This window comes from Amblyraja radiata, chromosome 10 (genome assembly GCF_010909765.2).
Source record: "Amblyraja radiata isolate CabotCenter1 chromosome 10, sAmbRad1.1.pri, whole genome shotgun sequence".
Classification (NCBI taxonomy): domain Eukaryota; kingdom Metazoa; phylum Chordata; class Chondrichthyes; order Rajiformes; family Rajidae; genus Amblyraja; species Amblyraja radiata.
The window spans coordinates 21,566,519-21,591,995 of record NC_045965.1 but is presented as its reverse complement, the minus strand read 5'-3'; the positions used below and the strand labels follow the sequence as shown (position 1 = coordinate 21,591,995).

General features: G+C 44.4%; 1 protein-coding gene across 1 annotated transcript in view; it reads left to right on the top strand.

Moving 5' to 3' along the window:
- The first annotated feature begins 10,443 nt into the window (after window positions 1–10,443).
- The window catches only part of tnr (tenascin R), a 48,850-nt gene continuing 33,816 nt past the window's right edge, over window positions 10,444–25,477 (top strand). The window contains exons 1-5 of the mRNA XM_033029137.1: window positions 10,444–10,970; window positions 14,876–15,352; window positions 16,872–17,135; window positions 21,056–21,171; window positions 21,534–21,684. Of these exons, the coding sequence (XP_032885028.1) occupies window positions 10,505–10,970; window positions 14,876–15,352; window positions 16,872–17,135; window positions 21,056–21,171; window positions 21,534–21,684 (1,474 nt within the window). The 5' untranslated portion in view covers window positions 10,444–10,504. The remainder of the gene's footprint in view (window positions 10,971–14,875; window positions 15,353–16,871; window positions 17,136–21,055; window positions 21,172–21,533; window positions 21,685–25,477) is intronic.

The window sequence follows — 25,477 nt, the reverse complement described above, 5'->3', positions numbered from 1 at the left end:
TGGGTAAAGAATGTGTATGGTATGCTTGGCCTCATTGCTAGTGGCATTGAATATAAGAGTCAGGAAGTCATAATGCAGCTCTGTACAACTTTGGTTAGGCTGCATTTGGAGTATTGCATGTAGTTCTGGTCGCCACGTTACAGGAAGGATGTGGGGGCTTTGGAGTAGAGTGGAGAGGAGGCTTACCAGAATGCTGCCTGTATTAAAGGGTTTCAGCTACAAGGAGAGGTTCGACAAAAACTTGGATTATTTTTCTAGAACGTCAGAGGTTGAGGGGGAGACTTGATTAAAGTATATAAAATTATAGATAGGATTGACATCCCTTCCCACCCAACCCTTCCCAAGGACCTTCCCTTGCCACCGCAGTAGAATTAATAACTGTCAAACACTTTCTTGATCACTTCAATCCAGGGACCCCTGTATCCCTTCCCCGTGTGATAGAAGTTCACATGCACCTCGTTCAACTCATCTCTTGCATTTGCTGCTTATGATGCGGCCACATTCGTGAAACCAAGCGTAGACAGGGTGACCGTTTCGATGAACACGTGCTTTGACTTGCTGGAGTTTCTGGTTGCTAACTATTTTAACTCCTCTTCCGTCTCTCATACCAACTTCTTTATCCTGGAACTCCTCCATTTCCAGAGTGAGGCCACATGCATACTAGAGGAACAGCACCTTATATTCCGCTTGGTAGCTTAGTCCAAACGGTTTGAACATTGAATTCTCCAATTTCAAGTAATACCTCCCTACCCCACTCTATTTCCCCTGCCCCACCCAAGTGGCCATATATTTGTCCCATCTCCAGACATCCCAATCACCCTAATCCTTTCCCCTGCTCCGTATGCCCCGAGATCCATATTTCTTTAACCCCCTTCTTTCCCCGCCCTGTTGCCCCCTTCCACCCATGTTTCCCTCTCTCCATCTTTACATTTCACTCCTCTTCTTTCCTCAGACATCCTTTTGTCTTTTTCAACTCGAGCCTTTGTCACTCACTCCACCCATCTGCTAATCGCTCTACCTCACCTGTATCTATTTATCACTTGCCAGGCTTTCCATCGCCCCCTCGCACTCATTTCCGGCTTTCTCCCTCCTACTCCATCAGACTAAGGTTCTGATCAAAAAATAATATCTGTCCATTCCTTGCACTGATACTGGCTGACCCGCTGAGTTCCTCAAGCACTTTATTTTTTGCTCAAGATTCCAGCGTCTACAGTTTCTTGTGTCTGGAGGGCTTGAGTTATTAGGAGGGACTAGATAGGCTGGGACTGATTTCCCTGGACTGAAGGCAGGTGAGGGATGACCTCAAACAGATATATAAAATCATGAGGTGCGGAGGTAAGTGAATGGTCACAGTCTTTTTCTAGTCTAAAACTAGAGGGCACAGGTTTAAGGTGAGAGGAACAGGGTCTTCCTCTGCTGTGTGACTCTGACTCCATAACTACTTATTCTGAAACCAGGCCCCCTAATTTGAGATTCCGACACAAGAGAAACATCTTAATATCCTCTAACTTGTTAATATCTTCATTCCCTCATACTTCATTCAATAAGATCACATCTCAATCCTCTAAATGGGGTGGGGGTGGGGGGGCATAGGCCCAACCAGCTCAGTGGTTCCTCATAAGAAAGCCCTTCACTAGAACACGGCATTGAATGCAATTGCAGAACCCCTGAAATTAGGTGGTCAAAACCCTGCAGAGTAATCTTGGGTGGTGTCACCAATATGCAACAGCAAAACCAGTTGTTCTTATACTGCCCTCGCCTTGTATTGAAATGCTTGTTTCTTGCTGGCAGGAGAAGTCCTCTAGCTCCGTGCTGCTCCACACAACTTGATTATTCACCTATCTATATGTTGTCAGCCCAGCACCAACACACCATCAATTACAGTTTTCCCACCTGAAGTTGAGGCACCCTTCTCATCAGTTTCTGTTTTGTTCTCCTGTCGAGGAGAATGTGCTGCGAACTGTGATGTGCGCAGTAATCTTTTGTGTGGCACTTCACAGAGTGCCTTTTGGAAATTCATGCACCGCATCTTGTCAGTTGCTGTACAGGATTAGCCACGACCCTCTTGAATGGCAGAGCAACTCAAGATTAATATCGTCCATTTCTTTTGGTCTGAAGAATGAGCACTTGGACCTGTCTGCAGTATACGGTGCCATGTACAGCGAGGTAGATCCTTCTGCCGTGAACCAGGATAGACTTTAAAAGTTGCAATCCATGCCCTTTATGCCCCTTTGCAATCAACAAAGTGCAGGATTGGATAATGAATACATATTGAACATGAGAGAATTTTTTTGGGGGATTTTTAATAGGAGAAGGCTGAGAATTTTTGGTCCAGAGATTGAGTTACTGTGATTGATTTTTCGATCTGCTGCTTTGGCATAAAACATGAATGTTGTTTATGTAAATACATCAATGAAATACGTGGAGAGGTTGCTGGAAAGAGGCCACAGATTCTGGAGCCGAGCAAATGTGAGGATTGCAGATGTGAGGCTGAATGTTAATAGAGTGAAGCCATCTATCGCAGGGCATTTGGCATTTGAATTGCTCAGTCCGACCAACGCTGTGCTTCGTTTCAGTGAGGGGAAGGGCCGAGCAGGCAGCTGAGAGGACAGAGGAGGAGAGAGAGGTGATCATAGCTGAAGGACTCGGGCTGAACGAGCCTCACTCAGTAGGGTATCAGCTACTGAATAAGGTAAGCAAGCACACAGCACTTTCTTCATTCAGCCCGTGTCGCTCTGTGTGTGTGTGGAAACTGTGGCTGCCAAATCTAAGCAGGCCATATTTCAGTACTACTGCAGTGAGCATGAGCTGCTGACATTGTGCTATATTGCTCCGTGTAAATAGCTCGAAGCAATGAGATCTGTATTTAAACTAAGCGGCAGCACTAACTACCTACCGCTTCCTCCAAATGCGCGCCTCTCCCCCCTTCCATGTAGACTCTCACTCACTCGCATGCTCCCACACTCACCCTCCTGCGTTATCATTCTCACACCTTCACTTTCAGGTAGCTTCATCCATATACCCCCTCCCCTCCTACCACACCTTTCCCTTACTCCCCTTTCAGCCCCTCCTCTTTCTCGAACTACACCTTAATTTTCTACCATCTGTCTAATAACCCTCTTTTTCTTTCTGCAATTTCCACTACTCTCCTCTCATTTTCTCACGATTCATTCCCTATCCCCACTCCACCGCTTTCTACATAATCTTCCCTCCTCACCCACCCACTTGTGTTTTTTATTCATTCTTTCTTCTCTTTACTATTTGAGCTTTCTCTGTCTATCCTTCCGCATTCTTTCTTGACTCATGCTTTCTTTCCATCCCCTTCCCGTTCTATTCTTTTCTTCTTCCTTCTATTTTTACTCCAGTTCACTCTCTGCTCCTTCTCTATATCACTCCATTCTACCCTGCCTATCCTTCCTCATTCGTTCTCTGGTATCTTTCTGACCCTTTCACCCCTCCTCCTTACCTATTTCAACACAAACACAAGCAATGCAGTTGGTTCCCAGCAGAACAATCCCATTAGTCCCACTCCTCCTCTTGTTAAGAATAAGGGGGGTGCCATTTAGGACTCAGATGAGGAAACACTTTTTCATCCAGAGAGTTGTGAATCTGTGGAATTCTCTGCCACAGAAGGCAGTGGAGGCTAATTCACTGGATGTATTCAAGAGTGAGTTAGATATAGTTCTTAGGGCTAAAGGAATCAAGGGATATGGGGAGAGAGCAGGAACAGGGTACTGATTTAGGATGATCAGCCATGATCATATTGAATGGCGGTGCTGGCTCGAATGGCCTACTCCTGCACCTATTGTCTATGTTTCTATCCCTGACCCCCTGCAGCTTATCTTCTCATTCACCTGCATCAATCTCTCTTTTGCTGCCTGCCTCAAGTAGGGTTACCTTACTGCAACCACCTAATCTGACAACCTGCACGTCTTTAGGATGTAGCAGGAAACTGGAATTCTTGGAGGGAACCTACACAGTCAGAGGGCTACCGTGCAAACTCCACCACAGCAGCACCGGAGTTCAGCATTGAACCTCTGTCCATGTCACCTTGAGGCAGCATCATCCACTGGGGCGTACTTCTAGAAACAGAAAATAATACAAGGAGGTCATTTGGCACTTCGAGCTTGCTCCACCATTCAATTTCTCGATCTCCACACCACGTTCCAGATCTCTCCCCATACTCCTAGATGCCTTTTGTATCTAGAAATCAATCTGCTTCCCTACTTAAATAAACTCAGTGGCATGGCCTCTGCAGCCCTCTGTGGGGGAGAATTCCATGGGTTCACCAGACTCAGGCCAAATAAATTATCCTCACCTCAGTCATAAATACCTCACCTCATATCCTGAGTGAGAGTTCTGGTACTAGATTCGCCTCATCTCCTCTGTTACCATTTTATCCTTATTAGAACCTTGTATATTTTGATAAGCCCCTCCTCTCACTTTTCATATCTCTGGAGAATATGGACCTAGTTGATCCCAATCTCTCCACATCCAAAAGTCCCCCCCCCCCCCCCCCCCCCCCACCCCACCTCTTCTGTACACAGACAGAATCCAAGATCAGGATTGAGTCCAAGTTATTGGAGCTGTGTGGCATTACCTGCTGTACCAATGCTTAGTCCTTTATCCTGCTTCTAAGTGTTCAGTTATCACATAATAGTATGTAATATCATAGTATTTTCCCTGCTACTGATGTTAGGCCAGTTGGCTTGACATTCCTGTTTTCCTCTCTCGTTTCCTAAATAGTGAGGTTAAATTTGTTACCCTCCAATCTGAAGGAGGTTTTCCCTCATCTAATCTATAGAATTATGGAGCCAGTTATGACAACCAAAGCAATTACTATCTCCATGGCTCCCTCATTTAGCACACACGTTAGGTTATCAGGTTATCAAGCCTAGGATTTATTGGTCCTATTAATTTCCTTTAATTTCTACTTTTTATTGGACCCTTTGTTCCCCAGCAGTTTTCTTTTAAACTCTCCATGAAACCACAGCCAAAGTATTTAATTTAATCTTCATCCATTATTTTGCTCCATTATAAAGCGTCCTGTTTCTGACTCTGAGGTAGCTTTTTTTACTCACATTTTTCAATTTACATAATTGGAGATTTTGATGTTCTCTTTATGTTCTTGAATGTTTATTCTCAAACTCTATTTTAACTCTTGCTTCTTATTTGCTTAATTCTATTAAATTGCTCTGAATCTTCAGGTTTGCAACTTTCTTGGTCACTTTATGTGCATCTTCTTGGTGTCTGATTGTCCGTAACCTATTGCTGTCTATGGTTGAGTCATTTTTCCTTCAACATATTCTATGTCAGGAAGTTGTCTATAACCGCTGCTGTTCCTACTTTTTGCTGTGACTGTGAATGAGTCACATTGAGACCGGAGCTGTAACGTAACAGCCATTATTCATCACAAGCAGGAGGACACTTGGTGGAAGATTCTCCCTTGGGATTCTCCCCTGGAAGAATCTCTCCAAGTTGAAAATACAGTGAGTTTTTATACTCGTTAAAAAAAATAACAGCAGGTAATTGAATACAATATCAAGCATTGCAATTACATAGGATGCATATATTGGGTGCAGACAAATCATTCCATCTTGTTGGATGTTTCCAATGGGAGCACATCTTGAATGGCAAGACTGTCAAATATCTTTGTTGGGACAGAATAAGGAGGAGAGAAATCCCAGGCCCAAAAATAGTGGTGCCCCCGGGGGTTGACTCTCCGAGTTCCCAAATATCTTTATAAAATTATGAGAAGCATAGATAGGCGAGACAATCAGACCCTTTTTTCAAGGAACGAAATGCCAAATACTAGAGGGAATAGTTTTAACATAAAAGGGGCAATTTGTAAAGTAGAGTTTCTTCTTTGCACAGAGTTGTAGGTACATGTAACACACTTCATAAGTTCATAAGTGGTAGGAACAGAAATAGGCCATTTGGCACATCAAGTCTTTGTCACCCCTCCTGTGGAAGGTCCAGAGAACCTGTCCTCTACGTCATCTATCATGTGGAAGGGCCAGAGATGTCATCCTCTATATCACCCCTATTGTGGAAGGGCCAGACACAATTCCCACTATGATTTCTGCACCTGGTACTATCTGCCTCCACCTGGACTGATGACTTGACTTCTGAGCCAGCAACATTCTCTGCTTTTCATACCTAATGGCCAATGACGTCCCATCTCCTTCTTCTCAACTATCGAATATCCTTGCATTTTCAACTCCAAGCGTTGGGTCACCCTGAAGCCATGTCTCTGTGATAACAATTATATCTATCTGTTTGCATCCATATGTAAACAGATTCACTGACTTGATTATAGATGCCTCACAGTTTCATATTCCTCCTCCAGATTTGTCTTTCAATAGTTATTAACATCTCAGTACTTTTTGAACACCTCTCTCTTCCTTCCTGTCCCCCCTTTCCTGCATTGTAAATTACTGACATTCTCATTTCATTTTGTATTCATTGTATTCATACATCCCAGGCTCATCATAGTTGCCCCATCCTGCTCTTTTCATCTGTAACCCATCTCACATTCTCCTCCTGTTCCTTGATCCAACTGTTCCTCCGCTTCCCAATCCACCTTCTCTTATTCCCCAGAAGTGTTATTGATTTCAGCAGCTGCTTCGTGTCACATTTTTCATTACTTCTCGTATATCTTCACCAGAGGAGGATATTTGGCCCATTGAGTGCAAACACTCACCAATTCAAATGTTGCAGGGTCCAAATTTCTTCTCCTGTGGTGACACGTGTCCATGCACAACTAATTTAGCTTCCAGAGCTATTGTGAAACATTTACTTAGTTTCACATAGTTTATTTTTCTGTCTTCCATTTTTGATTTAATGTAGAACAACTTTATGCTTTTAATCTCTTTAATTGATGCCAATGGATTTACAATTCAATGCAGTCGTCATTCATAATTAACTTTTAGTAGAGTCGAACAGCAGAGAAACAGGCCCTGAGGCACACTAAATCTGTGCCAATCATTAAACATTTAGTCCTGTGCTAATCTCATTTTATACTTGCCGCATTCCCATCAACTCCCCTTATTTTTTATCCCCCAGATTTTATTACTACCCTACACACTAATACAATTTACAGCAGCCAATTAAGCTACTGACCCCACGCATCTTCAGGCCATAGGAGGAAACCAGAGCACCCAGGGGAAACCCACATAGTCACAGGGAGAGCGTGCAAACACTAACCAGACAGCATAAGGGGTTAGGATTAGACCGGATCTCTGGAGCTGTGAGGCAGCGGCACTATCAGCTGTGCCACCGCACGTACTGATCTATGACACATAACTCATTGAACAAGGCTCACACGTGTTGGATGAGACTTGCACACTCAGGTGGCCGGGTGCTGTGTTGGTGGATTGCTGAGATTATGTTTTACACACTGAAGCACTCATGTGCTGTGCACTCCCAGACAGAGTGTATTGTTCTCTTTCACCCTCTGTGTATTGTACATGGGCATGAGCTGACATTGTGATATCAACCAGCTACTTGGTACCAGACTGGGTGCATTGATCCTTTGTATCTGTTGTGCCCTGAGACACATATGACTGCACCATGCCAGACATGAGTAAGTTGTTCCCTTTAACCCTCTGTGCACCAGATACAAGAACGAAGAGCAGAAGTCATCCATTAACCCTTTCACCCCTTTTGCCAGTCATTAAGTTTGTGACAGATCCATTGTCTCCGCTTCACCAAAGGTAAATAGACACAAAAGCTGGAGTGGGTCAGACAGCATCTCTGGAGAAAAGGAACAGGTGATGTTTCGGGTTGAGACCCTTCTTCAGACTGAGAGTCAGGGGAAAGGGGAACGAAAGAAATTCACCAAAGGAAGAACTTTTTCACCCAGAACATGAAATCTGGAACGTGCTGCCTGTGTGGGTGATGGGGGTGGGGACTTAAACACCTGGTAAATGGATTTAGTACAGATGGGCATAATGGTCAGCATAGATACAGTGAGCCAAAGGGCCTGTTCCTGTGCTGTATGAATTAAAATTAGAGGAAATATAGCATAGTCTATTGAATGTGTCCTCATGACATAATCTCTCCATCTCAGGAATTAGTAACCTTTACCAGCTGGCTTCTTGGGCATAGATATTTAAACTCTGCACAGTGCTCTAACGCCAAGGCCCTATATAAATGTAATAGGTTATCTTTAAAACTCTGATCCTTCAGTAATAAAAGTTAATGTGCCATTTCTTTCCTTAAAGTATAGGTTCAGTAAACAGATGTATTTCTGCAATAGGAAAGCAAAGTGCTGAAATTGTTAGAAATACTATATGGGAGCAAAATGCTGGAGATGCTCACTGGTCAGGCAGCTTCTGTGAAGTGAGAAACAGTCGACATTTCAGGTCTGAAAGTTACCAACTGAAATGCTGTCTGTTCACTTCCTTCCACAGATGCTGCCTGACTACTGAGTTCCTCCAGCAATTTGCTTTTGACTCTGCATTCCATGCTAATGACTTTTTTATCAAACAAATTGACTATCATTTGTGTGTGGCATCATATCTACTCTTCTATTCCGACAGCATCTTTTCATTTAAACACATTGTCCTTCATATTCTACCAGTCAAAATGGACCATTTCATTTTTCGATGTCAAGTTTTTTCCCCAGTTACTTGCATCCCTGTTTGACAGCTTCCTTCCTCTTAGTACGCGGAGTGAATTATTCCCCCAACCTATACTTTGGTTAGGTTCTACATCTGACACTAATCACTGTTCACATGACAACACCATGTCCATTTTATTTCAACTTGTTTGTTAACAAGTTGTCTGTTTTGTTCCATTTCTTAGGGGGGGTTATTTTTTCAGTGTTGTATATGTGCTGGATTTGATTTTGAACCTGTGCAGGCTGTTTGTTCACTCAATATTGAAGTGTGGATCTGGGAATGTGAGGCGCAAGGGTCTGTGTGATTTGTTGCCTGCTGGTGATTTCAGTGCCAGTTCTCTCACAGTGGGCTTAGAATGGGTGCAGTATTACTGGGTCAGAGCAGATGCTGGAGAATGAATCAGGCAGGCATCCAACTTCCGGGAATGCTAAGGCTGGTGTCTCCATCCAGCTCTGCCCAATGATTCTCTGCACATCGTCTGCTTTCAAAGATGTTTTCAATTCTCTTGCAGTTTCTTGCTGAAGAAATAGGATTGCAGCATTACAAGAGTGTTTAAATAAAGTCTTCCCTAATGGACTGCAGGAAGCTCCACTAAGGAAGCAGAGGAAATGTAATGCAGCAAAATGGTGGCTGGCTTGCATTATCTATCAGAAAGGAAGCATTCAGCAACTTCCAATAATCTGAATGCTGGTACCACGGAGCCGTTTGGAACAGTCTGAATAGCTTGACAGTGATGTCACACTGTGATTTGAACTCTCTCACAAAAGAGGATCTCTGACAACCTCAGCCTCTGCTTTCTCTCCTTTCCAAAAAGCAATTTGTATTTATGTAGGAACACGAATATACAAATGTCCCGAGTGACTTCATCGTGATATCAATCAACAAAACCTGGTATTGAGTCAGCTGGGAAAAGACAGCGAAAGCTAAAAATAGACACAGAATGCTAAAAGTTTGGTGTCAAAGAGCATCTTAAAAAGGAAGTAGAGAAACTGGGAGGTGTGGAGAATTAATTCTAGAGGTGAAGGCCTTTGTATTATAGGACATGGGTGCAAGTGTCTTGGTTCTGGATGCCAATATGGACCGGTGTGGCTCATGGAGCAGATTATAGTGCTGTGGAGCTCACAGAGATGGGAGTGGAAAGCCGTGAAGAGTTTAAAAAACAATGAGGAAAATTTGAAAATCAAGGCATGGTTTAATTGATCAACAAGCAAAGAACAGTGGGTGGAAGGGACTATACCAATTAAGATACCGACCGATTAAGATACCAATACCGACCAAGCAGAGGCTGGGCGATCACCTCCTCTCGGTCCGCAATAACCAACCTGACCTCCCGGTGGCTCAGCACTTCAACTCCCCCTCCCATTACCCATCCGACCTCTCTGTCCTGGGTCTCCTCCATGGCCAGAGCGAGCAACACCGGAAATTGGAGGAACAGCACCTCATATTCCGCTTGGGGAGTCTGCATCCTGCGGGCATGAACATTGAATTCTCCCAATTTTGTTAGCCCTTGCTGTCTCCTCCCCTTCCTCAGCCCTCGGGCTCCTCCTCCTCCTTTTTCCTTTCTTCTCCCCGCCACCCCCCATCAGTCTGAAGAAGGGTTTCGGCCCGAAACGTTGCCTATTTCCTTCGTTCCATCGATGCTGCTGCACCCGCTGAGTTTATCCAGCATTTTTGTGTAATACCGATTAAGATGTGGTGTTTGGATGATCTGTTGTTTATTGTGGTCAGAGGCCACTGAGGAGTGATTTGAAAATGAAGTTTCAGCAGGAGTCTTCAAATGTTGGCTTGAACCTTTGAACTGTTTGTTTTGCAGCTCCCTTTTCAAGATTAATTCATCCTTTGGGTCAGGCGACACCGACTCCGAGGAACCATAAGGTGAAATGATGCTACTGTTCAATATCCTGGCTGTTTGCCTGAGCATGTTCATGGATCGTGGTGAACATCAGGTGTTGGTCAATGCACAACGGCAGAAGGGCGATGGGACATCAGCCAGTGTTCATCAGATTAACCACACTGTGCTGCTTCAACAGCAGTCAATTATCTTCAATCACATCTACAACATCAACGTGCCACTTGTGTCGCTCTGTTCAGTGAGGGCAGAGAGTGCCCTGGGACGGGCTGAATCTTCCCCGCAGGAATATGCTGCTGAATACTTTGAACAAGCCCAGACCATGGAGAGCCAGGTGGGCTTCACCCACAACATCAACATTCCCCAACAGGCCTGTGGTTGCCTGAGGAGCTCGCTGCTCAAGAATCTCATGGACCGCATCGAGCTGCTGGAGAGAGAGGTCTCCATGCTCAGACAAGAGTGCACTAGTGGATACTCAGCAGCGAGCTTGGCAGCAGGTAGGGAGCTTTCTCAGAACCCTAACCCCTGCACCGACCTCCAACCCCATCAACAACCTCCCTTGGCCAATTACATTTGCACCACACAGACCACCTCGCCTCCCCACTATGTCACACCACCATTGGATATCTTGCAGACCTCTTGTTAATCCAATAGACTGCAGTCTCCATTCTTATATTGTTCACCACTACTCCACTGCAGAACACCACTACTCCATGACAGATCAATTGAGCACAACAGACCACCATATCTGGTCAAATCATACTATGCTTAAGTACAATAAAGCCATCCACAAGCATAACAGGTTGTACACAGAAAAGCATACCAGAGTGCCGAATATAGTGTTACATCATTATAATGTTACAGCTATAGAGAAAGTGCAGATTTAAAAAAGTGTAAGGGCCACAATGAGGTAGGTTGGAAGATTGCGGCTGCACACTCAGATTAGATTTGATTGCTTTGATTAGAGTACGTCCTATATGCAAGAATCTTCTCCAATAATCACCCTACCGATTATGTAAGGCTCACTATAATTTCCTAGATTGTCTCCATTGCCCTTCTGAAACACGGGATCAGCAGTGGCTATTCTCCAGTTCTGTGGCTGAAGAGGATATAAAGATCTCTGTCACGCCCCCAACAAAGTTCGCTCTTGCCTCTGTCAATAACGGGTTTGATCCCATCAGGTCCTGGAGGCTTATCCACTTTAATATTTTTCTAACAGCACCTCCTTCTTGGAAGATACCTTATTGGTATGAATAAGGCCATGAATATCAGCACACCCCTCTCTCATCTTATTCCCTCCTGCATGGTGCATACCAATGCACATTATTCATGTAATACATCACTCATTACCTATGGCTCCTGGTATCAATTCCCTCACTTGTCCTCGAATGGTCCTACCCTCTCCCTAGCTACTCTCTTGTTTTTAATGTTTTGTATGAAATGCCTTTGGATTCTCCATTTTAATGAGTACAGATATTGTGATGTGATGTTATAGTTGTACAAGATCAACATTCCCAATTCCCTGTTCCTTTGCTGTTTCCTTTATATTTCTCAAAGGTTCAGTCTGATTTTACCTTCCTTATCCTTACATATACTTGCTATTTTCTTCGGCTAAATTATTTATTTCGTTATCCAAGTTCTTAAACCTTACTATCCTTGCCTTTCCTCCTCACAGAAATATATTTGTCTTGAATTCTACCAGTTGGCCTTTAAATGACTCCCACAAATCAGATGTGCACTTACCCAGTAATACCTGTTCCTAGTCTACTCTCCACAGCTTTTGCCTAATACCACTGTAATTAGCTTTCCCCCTAATTTAGCACTTTCAACTGAGGTCCACCCTGATCCTTATCCATCAGTTATGGATCACTATTCCCAAAATGCTCTCCGTTTGAAACTCCGATCACCTGGCCATGTGTATTTCCTAATACAAAGTCTGGTATGGCTCATTCCCTGGATGAACTGGCTACATGCTGTGTCAGGAAACCCGCTTGCATGCACCTGAAGTATTTTGGTCCATCTAAACCTCTGGCACTGTAAGAGTAGCATGCAATTTTGGGGTAGTTGCATCACTCACTACAACTACCTGATTGTTTTTGCATCTTCCCATTACCTGACAACACATCTGTTCCTCCTGCTGAATCTTGGAGGCCCATAGTATAACCCCACCATAGACATTGTAGCTTTCTTATTCCTGAACGCTGGCCACAGTGCCTCACTGGATGTGCCCTCCTGGGTGTCCTCTCTAAATGCCACTGTGACATTCTCTTGATCTTCCCTCTTTATCACAGTTGAAGTTTCTGAACCCCAGAACATTGAGATGCCAGTCCTGCTCTTTTCCAAACCAGTTTCATTCCCCACAGTGTAAATGTCATTAATAGATCACACTGACAGCTTGGATCGATGCTGTCTGAGGGAGGAACCTCACCGCTCCTCAGGGCTGACCTACGTCATGCAGCTAAAGCCAGACAGCAGTGAGAGGCAGCAATGGAACTAGCAGGCAGGAGGGCAGCCTTTCCAGGGCTACACTTTATCTGCAACATTATAGGTGATGCTTGACTGGAGGATGGGTAACAACTTTGAAAAAGACTATGTGCATCCACCTTATATCTGTCTCATGATTTTATACACTTCTATGATATCACCCTTTAGTCGCTTACGCTCCATGGAATAAAGACCTAGCCTCCTCAATCTCTCCCTTTTGCTCAATCCCACGAGTCTGGCAACAGCCTCATATACCTTCACTGCACTCTTTCCAGCTTAATAATATTTTTCCTACAGCAGGATGACAAGAACTGCATACAATATTCCAAGTGACACCTCATCACATCATGACATCTATACACAATTTCTTGATGGATTGACACTATGACACTACTTTCAGGGAGCTCTATACTTGTGGTCCTAGACCCCTCTGCTCAAGAGTTGTGATGGCATGTTACAACCTTACAAGACATTGGTGGGGAAAAAATGGCAGATGGAGTTTAACTCGAGCAAGTGTGAGGTGTTGCACTTTGGGAGGTTGAATGTAAGGGAAAAATACATAGTTAATGGCAAGACCCTTAACAGCATTGATGTACAGAGGGATCTTGGAGTCCCAGTTCATAGCTCACTGAAGGTGGCAGCACAAGTAGATAGGGTGGTAAAGAAGGTGTGTGGTAAGCTTACCTTCATTGCTAGAGGCGTTGAGTATAAGAGTCAGGAAGTCATGATGCAGCTCCATAGGACTCAGGTTAGGCTGCATTTACAGTTTTGCGTGCAGTTGTGGTCGCCCCTGTGCAGGAAGTATGCGGAGGCTTGGAAGAGGGTGCAGAGGAGGTTTGCTGCACAGATTGCAGGGTTTCTGCTGCAGGAAGAGGTTGGATAGACTTGGATTGCTTTCTGCGGAACGTCAGAGGTTGAGGGGGGGGCATGATAGAAATATATTAAATTATGAGAAGCATAGATAGAGTTGACTTGTCACAACCTGCTCCCTTGGGTAGGAATGTCCAACACTAGGGGGCGTAGCTATAATGTAAACTTTATTGGAGATGTGCGGGGCAAGTTTTTTATGCAGACAGTGGTGGGGGCCAGGGATGGTGGTGGAGACAGATATGATAGTAGCACAAGAGGCATTTAGATAGGCACATGGAGGTGCAGGGAATAGAGGGATGTGGATCATCTACAGGCACCTGAGACAGTCTAATTTGGCATCATGTTCAGCACAAACATTAATTGGACCATTTATGTGCTGTATTGTTCTGTTCTATAATTAAAGACTATTGCAGTTCTGGTCACCCAGCTATATGAAGGTTGTGATTTAGCAAGGGAGGGTATTGAAAAGTCAAGCATGGATGTGTTGGGCCAAAGTACCTGTTTCCGTGTTACAATCCACCATGACTCCAGGACGTCCCGTGCGAGCTTTAGATGTTAATGGAGTGACAGGCACATGACATTTTTGCTGGGCTGCTGGTGCTGCCACTTCCCAGTTGTTACCTTCTCCACTTTCCCTGCAGGGGACAGTCCCAGTTGCAGCAGCTGTCTGGTCTTCAGGAAGATTGTTCCAGATGTTGGGGAAGTCCAGGACAAGGGGTCACAGCTTAAGGATAGAGGGGAAATCCTTTAGGACCGAGATGAGAGAAACATTTTTCACACAGAGAGTGGTGAATCTCTGTAACTCTCTGCCACAGAAGGTAGTTGAGGCCAGTTCATTGGCTATATTTAAGAGGGAGTTAGATGTAGCCCTTGTGGATAAAGGGATCAGGGGGCATGGAGAGAAGGCAGGTACGGGATTCAGAGTTGGATGATCAGCCATGATCATATTGAATGGCGGTGCAGGCTCGAAGGGCCGAATGGCCTACTCCTGCACCTGTTTTCTATGTTTCTATGTTTCTCTAACTCTGCTCCCTCACTCTCACTCCAGGGCAAGTTGATTATGCTCCCATGTGCAGTGGGCATGGGAACTTCAGCATGGAGACTTGTGATTGCAGCTGTGACCTCGGCTGGACAGGCAAGGGATGCTCAGAGCTGCTTTGCTCGTCCAACTGCTCTGGGCACGGCGCGTGTATCAATGGGCAGTGCGTCTGTGACCCAGGCTACCTGGGGCAGGACTGCAATGACACGGGATGTCCAAGTGACTGCAGTGGACACGGCCGATGTGTACAGGAGGAATGTGTCTGTGAGGAAACCTACAAAGGAGAGGACTGTAACCAGCTGAAGTGCCCCAATGCATGCTCGGGAAATGGGCAGTGTGTTAATGACTCCTGCCTGTGCTCGACGGCTTACACTGGAGAGGACTGCAACCAGTTGAGGTGCCTGAACAACTGCAGCGACAATGGTCAGTGCAACGGCGGCGCCTGCTCCTGTCTGGATGGCTACACTGGACAGGACTGTGCAACAGGTAAAGATCTAGCATGGAGATGTCACCAGGTTAAGGGTGGGGTGGAGAGAGACGGGGAGCAACACTCGACAGGCAGGTGAAATGGAATCATCACACATTTACAGCAGCAGAAGGACATTCAGTCTCTCATGGCTGTATTGTTTTTTAAAAGCTGCCTAGTTTGGTAGCACCCCTAGGTTTGTAGCCCTACAGATAACAAGTCTTCAAGGCCACCTGTAAATATGATGAGGGTTTGCAATGTGTTGGGAACGTAACTCTCTCACCCTTTCACCCTAATCTGAGGAAAGACATTCTTGCCATAGATGGAGTACAGAGAAGGTTCACCAGACTGATTCCTGGGATGGCAGGACTTTCATATGAAGAAAGACTGGATAGACTCGGCTTGTACACGCTAGAATTTAGAAGATTGAGGGGGGATCTTATAGAAACTTACAAAATTCTTAAGGGGTTGGACGGGCTAGATGCAGGAAGATTGTTCCCGATGTTGGGGAAGTCCAGAACAAGGGGTCACAGTTTAAGGATAAGGGGGAAATCTTTTAGGACCGAGATGAGAAAATCATTTTGCACACAGAGAGTGGTGAATCTGTGGAATTCTCTGCCACAGAAGGTAGTTGAGGCCAGTTCATTGGCTATATTTAAGAGGAAGTTAGATGTGGCCTTTGTGGCTAAAGGGATCAGGGGGTATGGAGAGAAGGCAGGTACAGGATACTGAGGTGGATGATCAGCCCTGAATGGCGGTGCAGGCTCGAAGGGCCGAATGGCCTACTCTTGCACCTAATTTCTATATTTTCTATGTTTTCTATGTTTTAGCACGTTCCATTCCTCATCACCCTCGCCTTCCTTTACTCGTTCTTCTAATTATCATAAAGCTACACCCTATGGTATTTGACTTTGGAAGCTTAGACTTTGAATATATTTAGGACAGGAAAGGTTAGACTCTTGATAACCAAAGATTGCAAGAGAGCGTGAGTGCATTATTGAGGTTACAGTCAGATCAGCCAAGTATTATTAAATGGCAGAACATATGCGAGACTATGCCAACTCTACTGCACAGAACATTCATCTGCTTGCCAGAATAAGTACAACACCAAGATGGTAAAGCAGGCGCTATCTGCTTCCTGTTCATGGATATTTATCCTCTGCTCTTGCTACTTGGTACAGTCATAATCTGGGGTGGGAGGGAATCTATTAGTCTCGAGGGAGGGTTTGCCCAATGCCCATGACATTGAGGAGGTGCTGTTCCATGGCAAGATAGCAGATATTTCCTGGATGAGGCAGTGGAGAATGGGTTCTGAGAGGGGAGTTTGCTTTCCTTTCAGCACATCCCTGTAAGGATGTTGCCATTCACAAACACACCTGGGCGGCAGTGTTGGAGGTGGTGCTCCTCTTGTGTGGGCTATACCCATGAGAGAGTCAGTGTTGGAGGAGAGGGTGGATTGATGGTCAGAGTGGCTGTCTGCGGGTGCATTCAAATGGGGAAAGATGTGGAGCTGAACTCTGTGGTCTTTGCCTCTCCCAGTTGCTCCACCGAAGTATCTCCAGACCACCGATGTAACTGATCGCACAGTTGATCTGCAGTGGGAGGGTTCCTCAGAAGTCGCTGAGTATTTCATCACCTACCACCCGATTAGCCCGGACTGGGTGCAAAGAGAGCTACATGTTCCGGTGAATCGGACAACAGCCACCATCCAAGGATTGGAGCCAGGCCTTGAATACGTTATTAATGTCCACGCTGTGAAGGATCAGCAGCTAAGTGAGCCCATCAGCTCCCACCTCACCACCCGTGAGTATGGCAGCATTCGCACCTGACCCGTACCAATATTACGCCACATTGCCAGTGGATCCTTTGCACATTTACATGTTTACACCACTGTGCTATTTTGTTGTTTCGTGTGATTGCACTGCTGTTGGTGTTAACATGTGTGTGCACTTGCACGTTTCTGTATAGTTGGGTGATTTTGGTGCTGCATTCCGAACCCTTACCTATCCTGGTTTTAAATCAAATCCCATTTTCCCCCTTCAAATTAGCACTTGAAATGGTCCAGGAAATTATTGGTATTCTTTGACGTATAGAGGATGTATACCTAGCAGTCATCTCAGATCCAATTGCAGATGAGCTAAAAATTGATGGTGTGTTTGATAGTCTTAAACTACAGGCAGATATTGATCAGTTTTTCCAATGTGCAGAACCATGGCAGATGGAAATTAATCCCGGAATGGAATTTAAAGTGTTGTTGCACTTTGGGAGGTCAGTTGGAAACAAACCTGGACAGTTACTGGTATTTCAGTGGAAGAGCATTTTAGGAACAATGATCACAACTCTATAAGTTTTAAGATTGTTCTGAATTCTGAATTCCGATCCTTATTGCTGGGGTAAGGTAGATCACAGAATTATTTGGCATAAGAATGAATTGGGAGCAGTTGTTATTGGGTAAATCCACATCTGACATGTGGGAGTCTTTTAAAAGCCAACAGATCAGAGTTCAGGTCCAGCATGTTCCAATAAGGAGGAAGGATAAGGATGGCAAGTAAGGTTGACAAAAGAGGTTGTAAATTTGATCAAAATCCTTTTAGATGTATATGTAAGGTTTAGAAAGATGAAATCAGAAAGTCCTTTGAGGAATATAAAGCAACCGGAAAAAAGCTGAAGCAGACAATTAGAAGGTTCAAAAGAAGCTATAAAATATCATTGGCAAGTAGGATTGAAGAAAATCCCAGGGCTTTTTATATCTATCTATCTATCTATCTATCTATCTATCTATCTATCTATCTATCTATCTATCTATCTATCTATCTATCTATCTATCTATCTATCTATCTATCTAAAACTCTCATCTTGTTTGTTTCTATGTGAGTGTGTGTGTGTGCGCGCATGTCTGCCCAAAGCGGTACACGATAGTGCTACAATTTTTGGATCTCCTTACTCACAATTGTCCTGTGGTCTGTCGTATCGTTTTGTTTAGATTTATGTTATATTTTACAACTTTACAAAACCCCACTTTGAGAAAAATGACTTGAAGTTGCAGTGGCAGTTACAGCTATGATGTCATAATGGGATCTCATTTACATAAACTGCCCCTCAATTGGTGGCCCTGCCCACTACGATGTTGCAAATCCCAGTCCTGGCAGCAAGTGCAATTGGATTTTTTTTTTCCTGCCAGCAAGTGCAATTTCATTTTTTTTAAAGTTTAAAAAGAGGGAGGGTGAATAAGGGGAAATGAACTGCCCCTGCGCAATTGGGGGCTTTGTGTGAGTGGTGGAATATGGCGTTGGGGGAACAGGTTGCGTTGGGGAAATGGGTGAGTGGTAGAATATTGCGTTGGGAAACGGGTTGCGTTGGGGGACCAGGCTTCCCGTGTGGGCTATGAGTGAGTGGTTGAATATTGCGTTGGGAGAATGGGTTGCGTTGGGGGACCAGGCCTCCCATGTGACAGGGACCCAACGGATCCCACTTGCTCTAGTATATTACTAAAACTCTCATCTTGTTTATTTCTGTGTGTGTGTGTGTGTGTGTGTGTGTGTGTGTGTGTGTGTGTGTGTGTGTGTGTGTGTGTGTGTGTGCGCGTGTGTGTGTGTGTCAGCCCATCTGCCCATGTGATCCTGGAACTACGCAAAAACGGTACACAATAGCACTACAATTTTTGGACCACCTTACTCACAATTGTCTTGTGGTCTGCTGTGTCAAATTTCGTTCAGATTGGTGTTATATTTTACAAGTTATTCACATTTTCAACTTTACAAAACCCCACTTTGAGAAAAAAGATGAAGTTGCAGTGGCAGTTACAGCTATGATGTCACAATGGGATCTCATTTATATAAACTACCCGGCAGCAGTGCTCCACTGTTACAATGTTAACAAAGACACGACTGCCAGTGCAATGAGAGATTTGTTACATTGTTACAAGGAGAGGGAGGGAGTGAGGGAGGGGACGAGGAGTGGATTGTTGTTTACTGTTATTTAAACAGATAGAGGGAGGGGAGGGGTGTAGGGAGGGGAGAGGGGTTGTGGAAGGAGGGAGGAAGTGACAGGGTAGGGGAAAGGAGAGGGAGGGAGAGGTGAGGGAGGGGGGGGGGGAGGAGGAGAGGGGAAAGAAGAGGGAGGGTGAAGAGGAGGGGGAGGGAGTGCTGGGGGATGAGGGCAAATGAGGCACGCCTGTGCAGTTGGGGGCTATGGGTGAGTGGTGGAATATTGCGTTGAGGGAACGGATTGCATTGAGGGACCAGGCCTCTGGTGTGACAGGGACCCAACGAGTCTCACTTGATCTAGTCTACTTTAAAAACAAGAGTGGGAACCAGGGATAAGGTATAAAGTAGGCCATTTATGCATGGAGTCAGGACAGTGGTGTAGACAGTGAGAAAGTATACAGTAGGATATACATAAGCTACAGAAATGGGCAGAGAAATAGCAGATGGAGTTTAATCAAAGCAAGTGTGAGGTTTTACACTTTGGAAGATCGAATGTTAGGGGAAAATATTCAATTAATTACAAGAATCTGAACAGTATTGATGTGCAGAGAAGTCTTGGCATCCAAGTCCATAGTTCACTGAAAGTAGCAAGCGAAGTAGATAGAGTGGTAAATAAAGATAAAGTATGCCTTCCTTCATATGTTGATCAATCAATCAATCAATCAATCAGTTTTATTCGTCACATTGCACATAAAGTGCAAGTGAAATGAATTTGTCAGCAGCGGTACAATGAAGGCATTGAGTATAAGAGTCAATAAGTCATGTTGCTGCTTTATAGAATTTTGGTTAGGCTGCATTGTGTGCAGTTCTGGTTGCCCCATTTCAGGAATGATGTGGGGGTTTTGGAGAAGGTGCAGAACAGGTTTACCAGAATGCTCCCATGATTATGGGGTATTAGTTAAAAGGTGAGGTTGGACAAATTTGGACTGTTTTCTCTGGAATGACAGAGATTGAGGGAAGGCATGATAGTAATGTCCAAAATTATGAGAGAAATAGGTAGGCTTTACAGCTAGAGTGGGGATGTCCCAGAGTGGAAATGTCAAAGACTAGAGGGCATAGCTTTGAGGTCAGAGAGTGAAAGTTTAAAGATGTGCCTTGGTGCACCAATCCAAACATTCCTGAAGGTGGCAGTGCAGGTAGATATTGTGAAGAAAGCATACGAGATATTAAAAACAAAACACGGCAGAAAAATTCAGCAGGGTGGGCAGGAGATGTATGAACAGAAACAGTCAGTTTTTCAGGTTAGTGGCCCTTTGTCAGAATTAAGAAAGAGATAAATTTAGTTATTAGTAGCCATTATCTATTTTGTTAAAATCATGTGGCGTGAGACTTTTTTATTGTACTTGTTAAGTCTGGTCTGCCAGACACCTTAGCACTTGTCCCAGAACCTTAGCATTAATGATTCATTACACAGACTAAGAAACTTCATATGCTGATATGCCCTTTTGATTCATCCCATTAATCCCATCAATTAGGGGTTAGCAATAATGTTGGCATTGCCAGTGACATCCATATCCCTTGAATGATCAAACTACTCTTCCGACCTCGATATTGTTAACCATCACAACGCTGACACAAGAGATGAACCAGAAAGTACTCGGGGATATAAAAGGTGTAAGTCTTTCTAATGTGTGGTCGAGGAAAGGTTAAAATAACTTGAAAATTGTCATTAATTGGAATGTGACTCTGAAAGATGTGGTGCTTGTGAGCTCAGATTTAATCTGTTATCTCTCCAAGATTTGTCAACTCCTCAAGGACTTCGCTTTCAGTCTGTCACAGAGTCAGTGGTGGAGGTGCAGTGGGATCCTTTCCAGTTTGCATTTGATGCTTGGGAGATCAGTTTCATTGCAAAGGTAAGTCATCCTCAACTACTTCACTCATTCACTCAGTCACTCTCACACACGTCAGACCTGTGCCTGAGCCCCATGATCAACTCCCGTCATTATCCCTCACATCCTCATCTCTTGTTTCTATGAATAGGATGCAGCAGTTCGATGATGACACCCAGTCCAGCCTACATTGGTTGGTGGATGAGGATCTTCACTTTAGATCAGAGATAGCCAAGGGGAGGCTGAAAAGACATGGATAAACTATTTCCATGTGCAGGAGTTGTAAGCAAATGGTTGTACATGCTTGATCATCTCTGTCCTCTCCTTCCCTCCCCACGCCTCAATCGTTCTCTCTGACCCAGTGTGATATTGCATCTATGTTTCAGAGTAACGAAGGCGGAATGATAGTGCAGCTTCCTACGATGGTAACATGCTTTAATCAGACGGGGTTGAGACCTGGTGAAGATTACACAGTCAACCTGGTTGCACTCAAGGAGCAGATGAGGAGCTTACCGGCAACAGCAACTGTTTCCACCTGTGAGTTAACGTTTCATTCACGCAGAATAGCAGAGGCATAGAGTGAAACAACACAAGAATAGGTCCTTCATGCCGACCGTGATTTGTAACTGAGCAACTCACATTTGCCTGCATTTGGCTCATATCTGTCCAAACCATTCCAATCCATGTACCTGTCTAAATGCATTTTAAATGCCACAATTGTACCCACCTGCACCACTCCTTCTGGTACTTCATCGAACAGCTTGTTTCATATATGCACCAGCAAGATCTCTTTTAAATCTTTCCCTTCTCAACTTAAACCTGTGCCCTGTAGTTCTGAACTGCTCTGCCCTGAGAAAAATATTGCGTACCATTTAACTTTTCTATGCCCCTCTGGTTTTGTATATAAAATCACCTCAGTCTCCTATGCTCATGGAAAACGTCCCAGCCTACCCAGCCTGTCCTTGTATCTCAAGCCCTTGAGTCCTGGTATCAATGTGGTGAATCTTTTCTGCATCATTTCCAGCTTAATGACATCCTTTCTATAGCACGGTAACCAGAATTGTACACAATACTTCAAATGTGGTCTCACCAACATCTTGAAGCATGGGCGGAAATCCTGGGGGTAACAGTGGGTAGTTCCCCCGTGCTTTTAGAGGTGGGGGACAATCCCCCCCATATTTTGTAATCCGGACTTTATCAGACGCTTTCTGAGGGCTGAATCGGCCCGTTCGCGGGGCCTTTCAGCGCCCCGCACGGCCTAAAATCAAACTGCTGCATTGAGGCCATCAAGGCTCCCAATGTTGAAGCCCCCGCCGGCCGATTAAAGGCCCCGCCAACGGGCCGATTGAAGCCCCACGATTTGGGGCAGACGAAGCTGCTGTTGCTGGAGTTTGGAGTCGGTCACCAACCAGGTCAGCTCCCGATGTTACCGTCCACAGGGCCCACGGCCGAAGCCTTGTGTGTGTGCGCATGCGCCTGTGCGAATGTGTGTGTGTGCACATGCGTGCGCGTGGCCACCAAAAAATTGTGTCTCCCCCATGTTTTGATAGCAATATCTGTGGCTGTGTTGAAGAGCTGTAGCACTCAATACTTTTACTAATGAAGGCAAGCATGCCAAATCCATCTTCTTGTTAGTTCTTGTTCATGGCATATTTATTCCTTTTTTTCATACTTATCTTTTCCTTGTCCCATTCACCAAGCTTTCTAGTTCTGTGAGGGATGCCTCCAGATCATATTCCTCCTCTGTATCTTGGAAAATTAATTTTATTTTGATCTACTATTGTATGTGTTATGGATCCCAAGGGTTCCCATTTGAATTCAGCACTTTTCATGTCACGAGGCATCGTCAGTACGTGTGCCCTAATGATATGTTTTATTATATTATACCATATTCAGGTTCCTCCATGTACAAGCTGCTCAGGTATCTTATTTCACTGTGTCAGTACCGGACGTCTTGCGTTTCCACGTCAGTAGCTGATGCGTTAACTCTGTGCATCAGTACTTGACAACTTGCTGCTCACACCAATCTTGCCAAGCAAAGACACCACACCTTTTTCCTCCAATTCATTTGTTTAGTATTGCAACTTACAGTCGGCTGACAATAATATGGGATCTAGTCCTCAAATTATAGGGGATTAAAACTTACTCACCCATTAAGGAGCCACATTGTTGATTGTTGTCCTGTGCAGTACCCTACTTAAAGTGGCATTGTTGGAGGGATTTGTGCATTAGAACTGTATTCTAAAGCCGGATAAGGGCCCATTGCAAACAAATAAGATTAGCATAGATCCAAGTTCAAGTTCAAGTGAGTTTATTGTCATGTGTCCCTGTATAGGACAATGAAATTCTTGCTTTGCTTCAGCACACAGAACATAGTAGGCATATTACTACAAAACAGATAAGTGTGTCCATATACCATAATATAAATATATACACACATGAATAAATAAACTAATAAAGTGCAAATAACAGAAAATGGGTTATTAATAATCGGAGTTTTGTCCGAGCCAGGCTTAATAGCCTGATGGCTGTGGGGAAGTAGCTATTCCTGGACCTGGTTGTTGCAGTCTTCAGGTTCCTGTACCTTCTACTTGAAGGTAGCAGGGAGATGAGTGTGTGGCCAGGATGGTGTGGGTCTTTGATGATATTGCCAGCCTTTTTGAGGCAGCGACTGCGATAAATCCCCTCGATGGAAGGAAGGTCAGAGTCGATGATGGACTGGGCAGTGTTTACTACTTTTTGTAGTCTTTTCCTCTCCAGGGCGCTCAAATTGCCGAACCAAGCCACGATGCAACCGGTCAGCATGCTCTCTACTGTGCACCTGTAGCAGTTAGAGAGAGTTAGATAGACATCACTGTCAGCCTGAACGAGATGAGCCAAAATCACTTGTTCTGTCCTTAAACGATTCTTTGAAAAACAGTAATAGAATTTAGAACTTAACAAAAGAATTGTAAGGAAATTAAAGCCTTTTAATTGTTCACCAATTTATGATCTGCAATGTTTTCCTTTAGAGCTGTTAGAAAAAGATTCAGTAGAAACTTAGAAAATTAATTTGTAAACTAAAAAGTAGAGATGGTATGTCTCAGTTTGCTATTGAATTTTTCCTATCTGATCTTAAAGCTATGCTGTCTAGCTCTTGATTCTCCTACCCTGCGGAAAAAGACTCTAAACATTCAGCGAATCAATCATGATTTCATACAATTCTATAAGATCACCCCTTTCCTACACTCCAAGGAATAAAGTCCTAGCCTGTACAACCTTTCCCTCTAACCTAGGCCCTCGAGTCCTGGCATAATTCCTGTAATTCTTACCTGCACTCTTTCCAGGTTAATGAATTCCTTCCCAAGGCAGTGTGACAAAAACTGAACACAGTACTTCAAGTGCAGCTTCATCAATGTCTTGTATAATTGTAACATAATGTCCTAACCTTTACACTAAGATCCCTGACTGATGGGGTTGCTAACAGTCTCGTATTAGCCGGGACATCCCGTATATTGGACTAAATTGGTTTGTCCCTTGGGACCGCCCTTGTCCCGTATTCGACTGCTACTACTCGGGTTGAGGGGATGTCGGGTCGGAGCGCCGCGTCCGGCCCAGCCTCACCCGTCCAGATGTAGCGCAGCCCGTGGAGTGCAGCAGGAGAGCCTCGCTCGTGGCCCCGTCGGTCAGCAGCCCAGCCAGCTGTCTCGAAGGGCCGAATGGCCTACTCCTGCACCTAATTTCTATGTCTATGTTTTTATGTCCTGATCCCTGATACCACATCCTCAATATATATGCCATGAACATTTTCATTGAAACCATTGATACCGAAGACAAACAACAAAGGCTCAACGGCAATCCCTGAGATAGACCACTCATTACAGGTTTCCAATTTGAATGACAACCTTCCACCACTATCCTCTGATTCCTACCATTAAGCTAATCCTCTTTCCAGTTACCTAGCTCTCCCTGGATCACATGCGATCTAACTTCCCAGAGCAGCCTATTATTCAGAACCTTATCAAAGGCCTTGCTAAAATTCATATAAACCATGTCTATGGCCCTGCCCTCATCAGCCTTCTTGGTTACTTTGTCAAAAAACTCAATCAAAGTTGTGAGACACGATCTCCCATGCACAAAATCATGATAACTATCCCTAATCAATCCCCGTCTTTCCAAATGTATCTATATCTTATCCCTCAATATCCTCCCCAGTTTTTGCACATTCTTCTGTAATTTTCCACAATATCCTTTGATATAATTGATCAGGTAAAGGAGATTTATCTACCTTCATACATTTTAGTACAGATTAAGGTTACTTGAGGTCTCCACTTGAACCTGGCCTTGATAT